At 38.5% G+C, this 19,842-nt stretch overlaps 2 protein-coding genes across 2 annotated transcripts in view; both read left to right on the top strand.

The window, feature by feature from the left end:
* The first annotated feature begins 74 nt into the window (after positions 1-74).
* Positions 75-3,522, top strand: LOC135473830 (kxDL motif-containing protein 1-like). Its single transcript, XM_064753738.1, has 4 exons — positions 75-240; positions 974-1,126; positions 1,520-1,566; positions 2,368-3,522. Exons 1-4 carry the CDS (start codon positions 131-133, stop codon positions 2,616-2,618), a joined length of 561 nt encoding a protein of 186 aa, XP_064609808.1. The 5' UTR covers positions 75-130; the 3' UTR covers positions 2,619-3,522.
* A 3,328-nt stretch (positions 3,523-6,850) lies between these two features.
* LOC135473272 (coiled-coil domain-containing protein 171-like) overlaps positions 6,851-19,842 on the top strand; it is a 29,050-nt gene continuing 16,058 nt past the window's right edge. The window contains exons 1-15 of the mRNA XM_064753119.1: positions 6,851-6,999; positions 8,141-8,313; positions 8,740-8,893; positions 9,509-9,588; positions 10,142-10,146; positions 11,237-11,412; positions 11,793-11,905; positions 12,431-12,519; positions 12,878-12,918; positions 14,449-14,543; positions 14,767-14,859; positions 16,497-16,591; positions 16,989-17,054; positions 17,638-17,776; positions 18,069-18,177. Of these exons, the coding sequence (XP_064609189.1) occupies positions 8,173-8,313; positions 8,740-8,893; positions 9,509-9,588; positions 10,142-10,146; positions 11,237-11,412; positions 11,793-11,905; positions 12,431-12,519; positions 12,878-12,918; positions 14,449-14,543; positions 14,767-14,859; positions 16,497-16,591; positions 16,989-17,054; positions 17,638-17,776; positions 18,069-18,177 (1,396 nt within the window). The 5' untranslated portion in view covers positions 6,851-6,999; positions 8,141-8,172. The remainder of the gene's footprint in view (positions 7,000-8,140; positions 8,314-8,739; positions 8,894-9,508; positions 9,589-10,141; positions 10,147-11,236; positions 11,413-11,792; positions 11,906-12,430; positions 12,520-12,877; positions 12,919-14,448; positions 14,544-14,766; positions 14,860-16,496; positions 16,592-16,988; positions 17,055-17,637; positions 17,777-18,068; positions 18,178-19,842) is intronic.

Below are 19,842 nucleotides of genomic sequence, written 5' to 3'. Positions count from 1 at the left end.
CATGCTGTTGTAAAAAAGTAGCACCGGTTTTTGGCAAACAATCTGAATCACGTGATGATTATGCGTGGAAATGAAAGAGGCACGTTGACTGACAAGTTGAAATAACATCTGTAACACACCAGTGATCAGGATGCAGGGGGAAGAAGACGTGGAAGAGCCTTCCTTGGTGTTTACCAAATCTGTTATGGGTCAAATACAGAAGGAAGATGTCTTCGCGATGGTGGTAGCTCAGAGAGAAATGTACGAATGTTTACCAGTGTTTCCACGTCTGTTTTACATGAACATGTCCATTAATATTGTTTTGGACATACATCTGATGCAGGCTATACAATACAATACAATATTTTATAATTTTTGAATACATTGAAGATCTCTTGCCTTCCATGAATATGGCCTTCACTTTGACTTTGCTCTCTGTTTGGAAGTTTGTACATCATATAGGCCCTATATATATCAAATCATTTAAAGCTCATCAGTAAATTACATATTTGTATTTCTGACATTCGACCAGTATCAACAATTTAACTGTCTGAAGGATAAATAAGTAAAATCATCGATAATAAGGGTATCATTTAGGGCACTGAAGCCAACTTAAAATGATTTGTGGTTTGGGAGTTCCAAGCTTCTGCCTTACTATACAATACTGACTTATCTTAGCACCTCAGTGTAGTCACTTCAGGACATGGTAGGTTAAATCAGTACGTTAAATGCATTTTAACATGGACAGATGTACACAGTAATGAAGAAGTAATAATTTTTAATTCAACAACTTTAAATGAACTAACTCCATATTTAATATTTCTGACGTTCGACCGATAATGACAATTTAAATGTCAGAATGTTAAATAAGAATGGAGATCATCTAGCAGGCTGAATTACCGTCTGAATTTTACAGGGTGCACCAAGGCACGGCTCTACAATGTCATAGTTCGTGAATATGATAATCATCATATAATTATCTAATTAACTCCAGGTTGATGAGGTATGAGAAGACAAATGAGATGTTGTTGAACTTCAACATGCTGTCAGGTACCCGTTATGAAACTACTATGCTGGAATTCCGGAAGCACACCACATTACTATATGAAATGAAGAAAGATTTAGATGCTATATTTAGAAGAATAAGGTAAGAGCAAATTTTTTTGGTTTCAATTTATGAGGTTTTGATCTTTTGATTTAATTTAAAAGCTATTGTGTTCTTCAGAAGATTCTATTTTAATATATATATATAGGCCTAGTGTGGAATAAATGTTTTTCTTTTTGCAATTTTATTGCATGTGAGTCAACTATTTACAAAATATGTTAGAAATTAAAAAGACATATGCAGACCTCTGAAGATTGATGCACAGGACAGTACAGCTTAAATCAAAACGCCTGCAGATGCACCATCGAAATCCACATACTGACTGCCAAATACTTCCTCTGCACCACATAACACTGGGGTAATTGGACCATTGAATCCAGACTCATACAGTCTTTCCAGCTAATTTTAACTTTAATCCTTTGATTGCACATACAGGCTGTTGAAGGGGCGACTCAGCACACTTTATCCTGCTGCATTCTCAGGTAAGCATCACTTTGATGTGATCTCATTAGGCTGCCCATGTGTATCCTCAAACTTTGGTGGTAACAGTGCCACAAGTAAAGTCCTTATTGTATATTTTTGGAAACTATATTGAAAAAGCAAAAAGCTGAGTGGTTAGCATGTCAGCACAGCACAATCAAAAATACAATCGCCGTGAGTCCAGCTCATGTGATCTTCCTTTCCGGTCATATGTGGAAGGTCTGCCAGCTACCTGTGGGTTGTAGGTATCCCCAGGGCACTACCCAGTTTTCTTACAGAATAATGCTGGCCTCTGTCATATAGGTCAAATGCTCCTGAGTAAAGCATAAAACACCAATCAAACAAGTCAAAAAATCTAAAGGCAATATTGCATCAGGCATTTTGGTTTTGTCCACCAACAAACCTGACCTCTGTCATATGAGTGAAAAACTCTTCAGCACAATGACCCTGTGGTGTGTTTAACACCAGTCAATTAATTAACTTGTGGAGAATATACAAAAAAGTGGGTTCCTGGCTCTTGTGTTACTGGAGAACTTCACACATGTTCAACGTGGAGAAATCTGCCAGCAACCTGCTGATTTTCATCGCTTTCCCCCGGGCTTTGCCCGGTTTCCTCCCACTGTAATGCTGGCCGCTTCCGCATAAGTGAATTACATGTATTCTTGAGTACGATTCAAAACACCAATCAAATGAATAAATAACTGAATCATGATGGTCATACTGTTGAACAAATGATACTTGATAATGCATGTTACTTGGACAACAACCTACTGATTTATCTGGCACGCCTTTGCTTTTGTCAGCCTGCAGTGATGTTTACAATGTACTTGAAGAAAAAAATGGTGAGAAGACAGAGGGAGATGAAGGTGAAGAGAGCAAGACAGAAGGGGATGGAGATGGAGAGAACAAGACACAAGCAGACAAAGGTGAAGAGGATGCTGTAGCTGCAAACGCTGACTCTGAAGTTGCGCAGGCAGATGTTTCAAGCCCTCAGAGAGAGCAAAGTGTGCAATCTTCACAGGAGCAAATAAAAGGCAAAGAGGAGAAAACGTGAACTTATTTCTGATGAATTATGAGGACTTCTGACTGTTAAGTTATAAAAAGGTTTGACAAGTCAGTCATTAGGAAAATAAAACAAACATCCTACTGTAAATTCTCAAAAAATACAACCATTACGATTTACGTTTTGACATGTGAGAGGACAGTTCTGTTATTTGGGCAGGTTAAGTTATGACTTCTGTCAAGACTTGATATACATCTTACTGCTAGACAAATGGATATTAGTCTTCATGTACTTGTATCACTTCAATTTATCATCTGCAGTTATACTGCACAGCTTGAATTTGCTGAGGATTTAGAGAGTTGGATATGCATATATCTTTAAAAAAAGCCAGCAGCCTTTAGCGGTAAAACAGTAATTTCACAGGCTGTCTAAAAACTGTCTTGAGTTGTATGTCATGAGGCTTCACCATTCCAGAGCATGAGAAGATAACAACTGACAAGAGTATCCATCGACCAGTGTGATGATGTATGCTACATGTGTGCTCAAACATTCCTTAGAAAGGTTTTTATTTTTTTTCTATTGAAATCCTATTGGAGAGAGATAAATAAAAATGGATAATGTTTTACATTTATAGGGAAAGCTGAAATGCTGAACTCCGCTGTAAAGGTAATGAGTTACTGCAGTATCGTGCCCAACATGTACGCATTGTGACGTGGGCAGCCGTTCTCAGTTCCCTGCTCATAAATGTGTGGTTCAAAATGCATCACTTTAGTACTTAAGCCAACTGCAAAATCCAATTTATGGCATCAATATCTGTCTATCCACTTTAAGAGATCACACTGACAATCGAGAGCTAGTAGGTCTTTTGACGTGACAGCTAATAATGACGTGAAATGTAAAGGCTGACTTTATATTCACTTTGAGTATGGTACTGAAACCAATCAATGAGTCTCACAAAAGGATTATGTTTATATACAGAAAAGATTGTATATATATATATATATATATATATATATATATATATATATGTGTGTGTGTGTGTGTGTGTGTGTGTGTATAATATTTGCCATGACAAAATTATTGGTACTGTAATTTTTCAACCTTTTTGCATGCTTATAAGCTGTTTATTCAAGCATATTCTGAAGGCATCATTCTGTGTTGATTGATAAATTATATGTTTTGTGAAGCCCGGACACTGGCCAATCCAACCAGTTTTTTTTTTGTAGTTTTGTGTCCAAAATTAAATTAAGAATGTGCATAAAATGCACTGAATGTTGTCCTTTAACATGCAAATAGATAGAGGAATTAGGGTATCCAGTTCTGTAGGCCTTTACAAGAAAAATGATTCACAAGCTAATGTTAATTTGGCAGTCATGGGCTGATAAACTGCTATAAAAGGTATCAATAGATGTCTGATTTAACTGTGTACATGTTTTGTATTATATTATAAATTATTAAGAACTGCCATTGTACGTGTATTACAGGCTGTCTACCCACTTGATTGACTTTAAAAAAAGTTTTTTAATTGAGCATAGCAAGTTAAGATTATAATTTGTTTTTTTAAGTTTCACAAATAAATGATAAAGAAAAGGGTTCTGTATGAATAGTTACATGTGAGCATACTAACAGTTGGTATCATGTGTTTTTTCAACGCAAACACCCGTACAAAACTTTTTTTGGCATGCTTTTTTAAATGAGTATTGTTCATCATGCCAGAGATAATTTTGGATGGATAGTAAATGTAACAATGGTGATGCCCTTAAAATATTTAGTCTTTGATGATAGAACTTACAAAAACCTCCACTTCAAAATAGTTCAACGACATGCAGTTTACTTGCTTGTTACCAAGTAGTTTTTAAAATGCATGTCCAAGGTCTCTGTTTTGAGGACGACTGTAGTCTCCTTTTCGTAGGCCTATTTTGTATTGTTGATTACCACAGGCCTATTGCCCTTTAGAGTCTTTGGCCTATTTTATCTAATGGATTTCCATGGACCTGATATCCTTTCCAGTGTTAGGCTTATTTTGTCTTGTGGATTTCCATAGGCCTGGTGTCCTTTCTAGTGTCAGGCCTACTTTGTCTTGTGCATTTCCATAGGTCTTGCGTCCTTTCCGATGTTAGACTTTTATTGTCTTGTTGATTACCATTGGCATGGTGTTCTTTCCAGTGTTAAACTTATTTTGTTTTGCCAATTACTATAGGCCTGGTGTCCTTACCAATGTCAGGCTTTTTTTTGTTTTGCTGATTGCCCTAGTCCTCGCCTCCTGATACAAAGTTAGACCACCCCTATGTAACTTATTTTATTTTGTATCATCCTTTCCCTAGATAAAGACAAGACAAGACAAGACAGGATAAGAAGCTTATACATGTATAGGGCTGGTTTACACAAGATTCGGATTGCATGATATTGTTTTATAAAAACATGTGCCTGCCTATCCTCCCTCTAACCAAACATCACATGATGATTCTGGTCATAGCTAGTATATTAACCTGTTCCTGCGTTGGGAACAATTATGTGGTGTAAATAACCTTGTACATTATAGATAACTCTTTATGCAATGCACGGATAAACAGTATGAAGTCATTTGCAATGAGGTGTTGGTTGTCTCCCTTTGTAAATGCTGTCAATGGAGATGATCTGTTGTATTTCATGTGTTGAGATCCAGTAAGATGCACTTGAAAGCATAATAATGCTGTTTGCTTATCTTTGTCTTGTCAGAAGCCATCATAAAGTTTGGTTGCAGAAACAGCAACATTTCTTGTACAAATACGGGAGAGATAACAACACTTATGGAAGTGAATACCATTGCTCTGAATAAAAATGTACATATGTGTATATATATCCAACTGTGAGTTCTGTTTACCTCTCTTTCTTTGAGCTATGCTGATCAGGGTCCTGTTCTACAGAGTTGAATGTAAAAGAGGATACTGTAATTCTTCCAACGTTTCGCATGATTGCATGGTGTTAATTCATGTATATTCTGAATGCATTGTTCTGTGTAGAGTGATAAAATTATACTTTTTGTGAAGCCCTGAAAGTGGTCAATCCAACAAATGTAGTTTTGTTACCAAATTCAAATTCAAAATGTGCATAAATTGCAATGAAAGTTGTTCTTTCATATGCGAATGTTTAGAGTAACTAGCCTCCGTGGCTCAACTGGTTAGCGCGCTAGCGCAGCGTAATGACCCAGGAGCCTCTCGCCAATGCAGTCGCTGTGAGTTCAAGCACAGCTCATGCTGGCTTCCTCTCCGGCCGTGCGAAGGTCTGCCAGCAACCTGCAGATTGCCGTGGGTTTCCCCCAGGCTCTGGCCAGTTTCCTCCCATCACAATGCTGGCCACTGTCGCATAAATGAAATATTCTTGAGTACGGCGTAAAACACCAATCACATAAATAAATAAATAAACTAGCTCCTAAGCAGGATTCTGAATTTCAGATTCAATCTGAATTGCTAAGACTTTAACACTAGCAATGCTGGCTCTCTAGTGCTCGGTGCTTGGCATAAGGAAATACTTAAGAGAGTCACTCCCTGCAGTAGGTGTGTGTTTTCTTGTATCAGTGCTAACAATACAATAAATGCAAACAAATGTCAAAATTAGGACGTATGACATTAATCACCAGTGAAATAAATAAATCAGCCAAAAGTCTGACTTAGCAAATACATTAAGTAGTCGGCGAATTGAAGGACAGACAATTCCAACAATTAAATTGTTGATAATTGTATTGCCATAATGAAAAAGAGAAAAGGTGCTTCATTTATTTGCCACTAGCTATCTCATTATTCAATAACCTGACGAATAAGTAAAGCCAGACTACATTGTAAATAATTTGTCAGATAAGTTGTGTAGAGAATGCTCTTCTCAGAGCATGTAGGCCTATACATGTATATACTTATATACATACAATGTATACATATATAAATGAGAGAAATTTCTCATAGTACTTTGTTTTAATGGAGCCTTTGTATTGTGTTGTTGAATCCGGTTAGGCTACTCCGACAGAAAAAAACACAGAAACTAAAATGCAAAGCTAAATGAACTGGGAGTCTTTTATGCCCGGGCTGAAGTATCTGATCCAGAGTAGATGTCAAACTTAACTACATGTGTATAGATGATTCTTTGTTTTAGCGCAACATGGTGCTGATTAAAAGTGAAAGTAAAGAGATGATCGAACATGCATAAACACGCCTCTGTCACTTGGATCAACTGTCAGATAATTGTCAGATTTGACCAATCAGGGAGCCGTAAAGCAATTTCTTCGTACATCCAGGAAGCCATTACAAATGTAATGGCGGTCTAAACAAATTTTTAGTAACACGTTGAATTTGTTAATTTCAGTGATCATATGGTATTTTAAGGAGACTTTAGTGCACCTGAAGGACATTAGTTTCATGTGTGTTTTCCGCAGAACAAGTTATTTGAGCACAGCATTATGGTAAGTGTTTTTCTTGGTTAAATTTTATTTACCGAGAGAAATCGCGTTCAGACTTGTCTTTTGTCACTGATTGTTTCTTCCGTAGTTCTGTGCGGTAGGCCGTTTTAGTGAAAACAGTCAGCTATGCAATGACTACTAGACTACTTTCACTTTCTCTAGAGGGTAATATATGTTGATATTTTCGGTTAGTAACGTTAATTAACAGATACGTTAGGTGAGTAGGAAACCCTTTTACGTTTGACTGTTTAACTGTGCGGAGTGGCTATTTACTCAGCCGTTGTGGATGTAACGACTATATCCACAGCCGCTAGGTATATAATGACTGCCTGAACTGTTAGTGACAACATTCAACGGCGGTTTGTTTTTGTTTTTCCTGTGTATTTCGTCTAACGCATGTCACTGGGCTGACATTAATATATGGAAGGCGCTTGTGATTTGAGTCATTTAAAACGGTTTAACTGGGGCTAACACTTTAAACATGTTCATTTGCATTTTTACTGACCCTGAGTAACTGAGCTCAGTGCACTATATGTTTTTCACACATTATCACATGAGATTTGTAATATCGGAGCATTGCTGTAAATGAAATTCAGGGGTCATATGGTCTGCTTGGCGCAGAAAGCCAATAGTGCACCTTAATGGATTAACTTTGGACATAGGTGCGTATGGATCAAGACTATGCCAGAAAAGGGTGGTTAACACGCCGCCGCGAGGCAGTGACCCAGGTACCTCTGACCAGTGTGGTCACTGGGAGTTCAAGTCCAGCTCATGCTTGCTTCATCTACATGGGAAGGTCTGTCAGCAACCTGCAAATGGTCCTGGGTTTCTCCCGGGCTCTGCGCAGTTTCCTCCCACCATAATGCTGGTCGCTGTTTTACATAAGTGAAATATTCTTGAGTACGGCGTAAATGCCAATCAAATAAATAAAATGAGTAAATATACCAGAAAAAAAATAAAAGCTTTCAACATATTTGTCGTGTGAACATTAGGCCTACATGTGTATACATGACTTACAGCACACACGGTATAAATCATATAGAATGTTTTCAGAATAAATATGACATGTCCTCAACGTACTAGTATAAATACTTTAAATTAGACCTGCTGTCATTCATGTAGAATTGTGTGTGTATTATTGTAGGTATTTCGTTCTGATTAGAATAACTAAACAAGATGAGTAGTCCAGTGTCTCATGGCCGAGAGTTGACAAAAGGTGGAGAGGAGGAGATAATCATGCCACGGAGCTCCTCGCCTAAGATATCACCCAAAAACTCATTCGGACACAATTTGGATCATAATATTAGCCTGGAATGCGTGAGTGTCATTTAAGTTTACAAAGGTTTTAGACCATCATTTGTGTTAAATAATTACTAGTCTTTGTAACTTAAATATAAAAGTACTCCAAAGTTTTTGTTTTTAAAACCTCTCAGAGCTTTTTACTCCGAAACCCTTTTAGCTGCTGAACACTGCTAGTACATTCACTCAGAGGCAAAGCCTTTGTAATTTACATCTGATCATTGAAACTCTTTCAGTTTATTTACCTTGTGGTAACATTAAACGTAGCATATGCATGTACATGCGTTATTTGTAATATACGTTATCAGGCAGTTATTGGTTTAATTTTCAGGGAATTGTAATTTTTAAGAATGCAATTGTTTTTTCATTTTTGTGAAAGTAATACCCATGACAGAATTGTAAATTTATAGCAAGTATCATGCTATTTTTTTGTTTTTGAATCAGGGCGACATGAATGGGATATTCCGCTCCTCCTTACAAGAGAGGCGTTTTCTGAGCCCCTCCCCAGGGATTGAGGATCTGAGCAGACTGAGGGTGGAGAACACACAATTGAAGTCACAGCTTCATCAGGCTCAGCTGGATTTCCAGACAGAGCAGGGTGAGATAATAACATGTACATGGTGCTATAACTGCATGACAAACTGTGTGAAATGTTAAAGACAAGGCCAATTTTCTCTAGGTCAGTGAGGTTGTAGGTTCAGATCCAGCCTCAGTGTCTCTGTGGCCGAGATAGCACACCAGCATGGTGAAATGACCCAGGTGCTTTTTATCAATGCGGTCGCTGTGACTTCAAGTCCAGCTCATGCTGACTTCCTCCCAGCTGTAAGTGGGAAGATCTTCCAGCAAACCGCGAATGGTTGTGGGTTTCCCTGGGCTCTGCCTGGTTTCCTCCCATCATAATGCTGGCTGCCGTCGTATAAGTGAAATATCCTTGAGTACACCAATGAAATAAATAAATAAAGCAAATTCAGCTCTGGCAGGTTTGGCTGTGGATTAAGGCAAAGATATGATACCTGGAGAGGATCAGTGGGTAACTCTGGATTTTTTCACCAATAATCAGGACAATCTTTATTAGCACAGCCCTGAACGGCAATCAGAGGGATAAAAGGAATCATTGTTATTACATTATAAGTTATTTTTTGGTTAGTCATTCCTAACTTGGTTGTGAACAGTGGCTTGTAATATCTCTGGATTTATTTCATTTCCCAATCAGATACTGTAATACAGCTGAAGAAAAGATTAAACAACATTGAAAAGGAAAGGCTGATGTCAACAACTCGTTCAAACAATGAGGTAACATATTTTGTCATACAGAAAAAATATCCGAATTTATGACTTACTTATATGCATTAGTATGTGAATACATATGCAAAATGTGACCATACGTTATGTCTGACTGAAAATAGCCACTGTGAAATACACATGAACAGTGTATAAAGTCATATTCAAAGCACTCACCAGATTTATACGTCAGTAGTTAGTCGTGTTTGTTCTCTCAGATGTATTGAAACTAAACACAAAATTTAAGACAACCCATACCGGGCTAGAATGTAGGCAGAAAGTCTATCTGGCCAACAGGACCAGTATACTCAGAGTTTTACTGGTCCTACCGTAGATTTACTGGTCCTGACAAAGTGAAAAGGACACGCTTGATACCTCCATAACAAGCACTTTAATAAAACGGCTCATTTCTTTGGAAATGAATCATTGGGTGTTACAAGTGAAAGTCTTGCTTGAAACAAAACAATTTGTATGTTTTTTTTTTATTTACAAATTTCATGAGCTCATAAGTACTGTATTTCAGCTTTAAGTTTCATCTTTGATGTGTAAAATCCACTTGCTGCAGCACATGTACAAACCTTAAAGTGACACTTTTGGTGCTACCACATTACTTTTACTGATAAGAAATTAATCAAACTAAGTCAGTTAAAACAGCAAGAAATCCATAACAAGCGCTAATGTATTAGCAGTAGCTGTAAGCACAGTATTTCAATTATGACAGCCGACAGTGAGCTGCTGGTCATTCAGGTTTAACTGGATAACCCTACAGTGACTGGTCAGTCACAAAGTGTCACTTAATGGATGCTTTTATTTTCACACTAAATATGCACACTCACTACACCCAACATTTGTGCTTAACTGATCGTCAGTTAATCTTGCTTTCTTTTCAGGAGGCTTAGCTCCATCTAAGGTTCGCCACATTGCGACGTTGTTGTTGTTGATTTATTGCCGCGGTTAGAGACATACAAATCAATAATTTGTACTGGGCGTGTGTACATGATACGATATACATACGATTAGAGAGACGGATTTTTTATGGACTGTACTTGCCTTCCAGTCAGATCACCTTCCTGACGCGACCTATACATTGCTTGGGGGTTTCCGCACTTCAAACTTCCTTTTCATAATGATGTCGACTGGAACTCTTCGTACACTGCTCGGGTGTTTCCGCCTACCAAACTGCAACCAGTGTGGAACAGAACCCTGCTGTCGTCTGACAAGGACGACTGTTGTCACTCCATGTATGAGTGACATTTATGGCGCCAGTGTACAAAAAAAACAATTCACGTCCCGATTTCTAAATAGACAAAGACTTATCACTGAAAGTGTTTGTTTTTTCTACTGGCCCGTTGGACCAGTGCTTTGCAAACTCAACTGGTCCGACAGCAAATCCACTGGCTTAGGACCACCGAACCAGCGTTAATTTCAAGCCCTGACCCGTATGAAATTGAGTACCCTGACCCATGTGAAATTGAGTACACCTGAAGAAGTGGTCTCTGTGCTGGCTTGAAATGAAGATGTTTGTACATGTAAAATATCTCTTCCCACAAAAGATGTGAAAGATTCATTGTATGGTAGCTGTTTAAGTGAGAAGTGAAACGTTGTTTAATGCTGTGACTCAACAATGGACCATTCAATTATCAGTCTTTGTTGCGTTTAGATCACCACCCTTGAAAGTGAAAACCACCAAACTGAGGGCTCAGCTGGAGAAAGGGGAGGCAACTCGACAAAACCTTGAGTTTGAGTTAGCCAAAGCAAGGAGGGATTTGAATCAAGTGAAGAAAGAAAGTGCTGATAAAACAAAAGCTCTACATGATTCTGGGGATCACATGAAAGGTAATTTAGCACAGTGAAGCATCTATGTCTACATTCTTTAAATTTTGTACCGTGAATATTTGAAGCTAATTTTAAAACTTTATGTTAAAATATTGTTGTGTGAAGAAAGCTTCTTTGCTGTTGAAATGAAGCCATCAGTTGGTGTTTATATTTTAATGGTCATCTGTCTTTATTTTTCAAATCGGTTACACGCAGTTTTTGTCATCAGTTTTGTTTATGAACAAGCTTAATAGGGGATGAGACATTTCAACTGAAAGATTTACTGTTTGAACACCATGGGTGTACCTTGAGCTCACCTCTCTTATCCAGCTGGGTATTTGTAAGTGTTTCATTTAGCTGTTCATTCCCTCTTTAGTTGTTAATGCTTCTTTGTTTTTCAGAGAAAATGGCTCAGATGTCAGAAGAAATATCCAAACTCCAGGAGCAAATCAGAGATGTTGAAAGATCGTCAGATTCTGCAGAGAAGAAGCTGAAATCAGAAGTAGAGGAAAAGGTAAGTTATAATTGTTTACCCATGAGAAAAACTGGTAATAGGAAAAAATATGTTCATTCTCAAAGCATAGGTCTCTATTTTTAATAAGTCATAAAATAAGTCATAAAATGAATGTACAGTACTTTTATAGAGAAGGAACCCAGAAATTATCATACGTGGAAAACGATTTTTTCTTTAGCATGTAGTTCTCTCCTTATGGATATTTGATTTGATTATGAAATTTTCTAGCAAAAGATTATTCTGGAGCTTTAAGTCAGACAGCTTGTCGTATACATGGTGCAGAGCAGTTTGTTTCCTCACATTCAGGTTTCCCTCTCTCATAAACCTGGCAGCCATCATGTAATCAGTATATTCTACGTTGATCTTCATATCTAAATATAAATAAGTAAACAAACATTTATATTCCAGATGAAATTGCTGCTTGCATCGCATTTGTATAAAAATAGTTAACATGTTGAACAGACACCCTTAGAGAGGCATCAAATACAGTAGAGTATACGTTGGTATCTGTTGGTGTATATACAGGAGGAGCTATTAGCCAAGTGTCAGACAGAAAAGGAAGTGCTACGTGCTGACAGGGACAAACTAGAACATGTGCTACAGGAAAACGATCGGTGGAGTTTTGCTACTTTGTGACTGAAACCCCTTCTGTATTTGATGGGTAAAGCTTGAGTTTGTAGCACAGTTTGGTTTTTATGACGTTCTTTCGATAAAGTGATAAGTTAATTTGGTCAGGATGGAACTAGCCATTCACACCACGCGGGCCTTACAATTCACGACCTCACCAGTCACCCTCTACTCACACCAGTTGTTACAATCATCTGTCTAGCTCTCAACGATAAGTCATGCAATGTAGCAAATTTTCATGATAAATGGCTGTGGATCTTTTTACATGTTTACATGTAAACGCTTGTATGTATGGATGGTATTTCAACATTGTCGACTCAGTATACTTTTGTGTGTTTATTTCAGTGCTATATCTGAGTTGAGTGACAGATTGCAAGATGCAGAAAGTAAGTCTTGATGTTGTATGTATTCCTACATGCATGCATGTGTGAGATTAAAAAACTGGAAGCTGAAACCCTGCCCTGTTTTTCATGAAGCACTGATTGGTTATTAGCAAGTAATAAAATTGTCTGGCAGGGAGCATGAAGACAATGTGACATCATTGCCAGCCCACTTTTCACATGAAGTAGTATCTGTAAAGCTCGAGCTTGTACCCACTTTGTTCACTTGAAGATTCAGAGTTATGCCCCCTTAAATATACTTGGGACATGCTGGGCTTTTGTGGGGTGGGAGGGCTTTGTCATGTTTTTTTGGCTTCAGTCAAAAAATCAGAAAAGTACATCAAACCTTCAAGGACCTGTAATATGTAGACATCTGTCCAATACAGCCAGTGGCTGTTATTGTAACAATGTCAAATATCAACCTGCCCTACGAGGCTGAGATTTTCAAAGGTGTTGATGATTGGACATTGACAAAAATCTCAAGATGGCGGTCACAAACTTCGGCAGCTTTGAGAATGATTGAAAATTTGCATTGTTGTAACCTGCCAATTTGTCTTGACAAGTGAAGTTTTACTGGTCAATGGCGGTAAAGTCTATTTGTTGTAATGCCCAGCCTGCTTATTGTCAGGACACGCAGACAGTGTGATTAGTCCCATGAGGTGTAAAAGCCATAAAGTCTCAGTGGGCAAACCGGGGTATAATCAGACCTTCTATGGTTTCATCCAAGATTGGTTTGTTTTACAAAGCATCTGGCTTGCCTGGCCATTATTTCTGTAGTCACCTGGTGTTGTGCGTTCTTTTTGGTTTGCCAAAATGTGACCTCTCACAAACATGTGTTGAAGTTTCCTAATTCGTATATATGTAGGATATGTTTTGTTGCTTCACCAGTAATGGCAAACCGAATTGAATGAATTCTCTTACAGCTCATCAGTCTAGCTGCGATTCAGAGTCTAAAAGTTTATTGGAATATTGATTATCCAAGTTGGCCCAACTGGCACATGACTTTCTAGACCATGAAAATGTTGGGGGGAAGGTGCTCTTAAATGTCACACATGCTCTGATTTGAAACTTGGGTTGTATTGTGCTCGTTTATGTACACTCTGTGTGAACACCATTAGGTCTTTAGGCTTATAACCCACGCTGCTTCACTTTTTGGAGATATTAGTATACTGTTGTTATATATCTACTAAATGTATGTAGGTATAAATGTTGATCATATCCGAAATTAATACCAATGGGTTATATTCAGAAACATAACTTATGTGTTGGATCTTTCTTTTACCGAGCCTGTGTTATGTGGCCACCTGCCTTAAGCACCTTCTTATTTCATCTCCCTTCGCTGGCCGCATACAACCGGTTTGACTGTAGTTTTGTTTCCATAAGGCTTAACTTGGAGTATATTTGTCTTATCAAAACTTTTGCCGGGTATTTCAAATTTTATCTCCTTTACATCAAATGTCAAATTCTGACTGCAGTCAAAGCTGGCTTTCTGGAATCTTTCCTTGTTTGCTAAGGGTATGCTGTTTTCTGTTTCAGCTGAACGACAAAATCACATTGGGCTTCTCCGGCGTACTACCACCGAGCTTGAGTATGCTAAGGAGAGAGGTGAGCAAACCAAGAAAGAATTGACCGTAAGTGTTGTTTTTGTAAGGTTGTCATTTTAGCCCAGAATATTATCAGAAAATATCGTCAGTATTTTTTATTTGCTGACAGATCACACTAATATACAAATTTATGTACTTTTCTGACAAGACAGTATCCCTTTATGTTATGATCATGGTACAGCCTATGTATGAATTCTCTTTGTATATAAAACTACTATGAACTTTGAATGGTTGAATTGTTGTGTTGCAGATTACTGTGAAGAAGGTCAAATCCCTGGAGGGGATGATTGAGGCTGAGAGAGCGGCTCACCTGGAGAGCAAGTTTAACTCGGAAATAACTCAGGTACACTTTTCAAGTTTAACCAGCTCTTGTACTGTATGTTTTGTGGAGTATAGCACAAGAAGGCTTGATGGGTGTTGATGATGTACTACAGAATATTTCAGACCAGCCTTATGGTGAGAGAAAACAGGGCGGCTCGGGTAAAACCACTTCCATCCACAGACTGCCATTAGATGTTCCCACATATGACCAGAGAGGAGGCCAGCTTCAGCTGGACTTGAACTCACAATGACTGCATTGGTGAGAGGCTCCTGAGTCCTTGCACTACGCTGGCACTCTAACCATTCGGCCAAAGAGGCCTCCAAGGATTTGAGTTTTAGACATGAAAAATCAGCTTCTGTCTTGTGTTTTGCTAATTGGTACCTAATTCCACCAACTCATTTCTGACTGCAGTACAACTTTGAAATGTGATTTTAAAAATGATTTTTAAGTCCTTTGGACCACCTCTTCACTGTTATCCTGACAAGTGTGTCAAAATTTAGCTTCCAGTACTAAAAGGTAAGCATTGTGATGAATTGTGAAATTTTGATCAAAGAAAAAAATGGCATAGTGCAATTGGCACCTGAAATCCAGGAACTCGTGATTCTGTCCCATGATAAAGGTTAAACATATTTTTGTCATCCACATCTGGCTGTACAAGTTACATTTTACTTTCAGTAGTTATGATACTCATGTAGATATAAAGTATAATCTCAAATATATGTGACAAAAGTCTTTTCAGAATAAAGACATAATAAGTGGAAAACATTAAAGCACTTAAATTTAACTGTGTTGAGCTTCATGGAGTACCCTAGATCTGAGTTCTGTTTCATTCTTCCCAGCTTAACTTTTAGAAGTACAGACCTGTGATCTTCCATTTACTAACCTGGAACTTGGTTGATCTGCGTGTGCTGTCCTCAACATGTCAAAGCTGCGTGCTACAAAAACATGTATCCTGTAACCCTTCAGTACTTGTGACTTCATATCACCTAGTTATTCATGAATAATAAAGACCATAACGTCACAATTATCACAAATGTATCTGTTACATTGGTTGCAAGCCAATCTTCGCTAACTGCCATGTTCAGTTTGTGTTGGCAGGACCTGGCATCGTCCCGGAAAAGATGGAATGATACGATTGAAACCATTAAGATGTACACCATCTAAAGGGCGATTGACAAATTGTTTGGGACACTTTTAATTTGTGTGTTAATAATGAACAGAAATGAGGTGTAATCGATTCTATTGTGAAAACAGATTGTTTTAATTTTGGCAAAAGCAGCCATGTCCACTTTAGCAACCGAGTCATGTTGTTTGAAAATGGTGGCTTATGAGGTTCTGATGCTGTCTGAGTGGGTGCATTGGTTACATTTGTGTTATTTGTGATGTTATGGCCTTTATTATTCCCACATAATGAGGTGATAGGAATTCAGAATTACTTCAAGATCACAGGACTCTTTTTGTGCCGTACAGCATTGGCACTTTGGAGAAAGTGCAGATGTCAGGGACTGAATTCCAGGTTAGTGAATGTAACGGTTCAAAGTGGTTAATGTGGAAGCTAAGCTGGGAACATGGCTTACCAATCTCAGGGCTAGGAGTACCGAAGCTGTCGTTTTGGGCAGTTGGAAAAGCTGAAACCATGTATCATGTTTGTGCTCTAGCTACGTGTACGAGATCTGGAGGGAGCTGTAGAGGTGGAGAAGGGGGCCCAGATTGAGTCAAGCAAGACAGTTGAGAGCCTGGGACAACAGATCAGGTAAGGGAGAAAACCCATACTCTGTACCAGTTTAGATTAGGGGAAACCCCCACCATCAAAGTACTGAATTCTGGGATGTAGGTCACATAGGTAAATGGAAAACCTCCAGCATAAGGTCCATTGACTTCACAAGACTTTAAACATCAGCAGGAATCTTTAAAAAGCCACTGACATGACACATACTACATTTGTGTTTTAAGTTTAAAGCAAGATGACAGATTACACACATTTACTTCACAGTCAAATCTCAGTCCATAAATGTAGTTATTCTATGTTTTTACTCTCAGCATACAACTTTTAACATTTAACGAATCATTTTAAAAATAGTGTCAGCGGACACTGTTGTTATTGTGTTACTCCTTGGTATTTATTACCTGTACTTATTTATTTCTTACAGAGAATTACAGAACTGTTACGAGGAGCAGAAAAAGTTGTTGAAGGAAGGCCGTGAAAGATATGAAAAGTAAGTAAATGTAGGACTCATGGTCATCTTTCATTACATTAATTAAAAAGGTAAACGTGTCCAGATATGATGCTTAAGAATATGGTAATGTATAAACAGTACCTGTGAACACATAGGTAAGTATGATGCAGGATAATAGGTCATTGTATATTACCTAAAGTTTCAAATTCTTTAAGAGACTAAGTTATTCATTATTCCTCATTCTGAGAGTTCTATTGATCTTAGAAAGGTGTTTTGAGGTTTGTTTGCATGGTTGGATTATCACCAACCATGCACATATTTTATGACATGTATTTGTTTCTAACAATACACTGTTTTTGGTGGGAACTTTGGGTCATTTACAGTATATTGTCAACTGAACTGTGGGTAAATTTGTTCCCATAAAAAATAAAAATATAAGGTATACTGAATAAATAAATAAATAAATAAAATGTCCATTGGTAAAGTAGAGACTTTTCATGAATTATGCCAGGCTGAAACATATAACAGCTAAATTTTAAAATTAGGCAAAGGCATTAGTTTTATGGTGAATAAGGTGTTTAATCCCCCAGTGTTATAGTTGTATCACATCTGTGTTCTGCAGGCTGGAGAAGGAGCACGACTCAGCCAGGTATCAACTGACAGCTGAGCTAGAGGACAAGAAGAAAGTCATCCAGAGTCTCTCCAAACAGCTGGAGATCCACCAGAAAAACTTCAATGAACTCAAAGACGAGCTAGCTAAGGTAGGCAGGAATGTGCTATGAGAAAAGGACTAAATACTATTTATATTTGATATACACTGTATATTAATAGTATTTAGTAAGTGAATAAGTTAAAATTTGCATATGGTTTATGGACTTAAAATTCCTTGATTATTTGATATGGAGTTCCATTTTTCTGGTTTAACAGACTCGGACGTTACGGTGAATTATGTTAAATCTTTGGTGTGTCGTTAGCAGAAGGCCCCATGTAATCTCAGTGCTTGAGCTGTCTTGTGTGATACTTGTAAATACTTCAGACATTGGGTGTTGTCAGGCTAAGAAGCGTCAGATTTACCTGGAGGAGACGTACAGTGGCAGTATTAGGGAGATGGAGCTATTGGTCAACACCTTCCAGGCAGAGGAGGGGAGCAGCAAGAAGAAAAGTGAGTACATGGCAAGTGTTTGTCTGACACAATGAACATCATGACACAAACACATACATGTAGCCACATGTACAAACACTGTAGACCATAGAGCTTCTGGTCAACACCTTCCAGGCAGAGGAGGGGAGGAGCAAGAAGAAAAGTGAGTACATGGCAAGTGTTTGTCTGACACAGTGAACATCATGACACAAACACATACATGTAGCCACATGTACATACACTGTAGACCATAGAGCTTCTGGTCAACACCTTTCAGGCAGAGGAGGGGAGCAGCAAGAAGAAAAGTGAGTACATGGCAAGTGTTTGTCTGACACAATGAACATCATGACACAAACACATACATGTAGCCACATGTACATACACTGTAGACCATAGAGCTTCTGGTCAACACCTTCCAGGCAGAGGAGGGGAGCAGCAAGAAGAAAAGTGAGTACATGGCAAGTGTTTGTCTGACACAATGAACATCACGACACAAACACATACATGTAGCCACATGTACATACACTGTAGACCATAGAGCTTCTGGTCAACACCTTCCAGGCAGATGAGGGGAGCAGCAAGAAGAAAAGTGAGTACATAGCAAGTGTTTGTCTGACACAATGAACATCATGACACAAACACATACATGTAGCCACATGTACAAACACTGTAGACCAAAGAGCTTCTGGTCAACACCTTCCAGGCAGAGGAGGGGAGCAGCAAAAGGAAAAGTGAGTGCATGGCAAGTGTTTGTCTGACACAATGAACATCATGACACAAACACATACATATAGCCACATGTACATACACTGTAGACCATAGAGCTTCTGGTCAACACCTTTCAGGCAGAGGAGGGGAGCAGCAAGAAGAAAAGTGAGTACATGGCAAGTGTTTGTCTGACACAGTGAACATCATGACACAAACACATACATGTAGCCACATGTACATACACTGTAGACCATAGAGCTTCTGGTCAACACCTTTCAGGCAGAGGAGGGGAGCAGCAAGAAGAAAAGTGAGTACATGGCAAGTGTTTGTCTGACACAGTGAACATCATGACACAAACACATACATGTAGCCACATGTACATACACTGTAGACCATAGAGCTTCTGGTCAACACCTTCCAGGCAGAGGAGGGGAGCAGCAAGAAGAAAAGTGAGTACATGGCAAGTGTTTGTCTGACACAATGAACATCATGACACAAACACATACATGTAGCCACATGTACAAACACTGTAGACCATAGAGCTTCTGGTCAACACCTTCCAGGCAGATGAGGGGAGCAGCAAAAGGAAAAGTGAGTACATGGCAAGTGTTTGTCTGACACAATGAACATCATGACACAAACACATACATGTAGCCACATGTACATACGCTGTAGACCATAGAGCTTCTGGTCAACACCTTCCAGGCAGAGGAGGGGAGGAGCAAGAAGAAAAGTGAGTACATGGCAAGTGTTTGTCTGACACAATAAACATCATGACACAAACACATACATATAGCCACATGTACATACACTGTAGACCATAGAGCTTCTGGTCAACACCTTCCAGGCAGAGGAGGGGAGCAGCAAAAGGAAAAGTGAGTACATGGCAAGTGTTTGTCTGACACAATAAACATCATGACACAAACACATACATATAGCCACATGTACATACACTGTAGACCATAGAGCTTCTGGTCA

This window comes from Liolophura sinensis, chromosome 8, assembly GCF_032854445.1.
Source record: "Liolophura sinensis isolate JHLJ2023 chromosome 8, CUHK_Ljap_v2, whole genome shotgun sequence".
NCBI lineage: Eukaryota > Metazoa > Mollusca > Polyplacophora > Chitonida > Chitonidae > Liolophura > Liolophura sinensis.
This window is presented reverse-complemented; position numbering and strand designations above follow the sequence as displayed.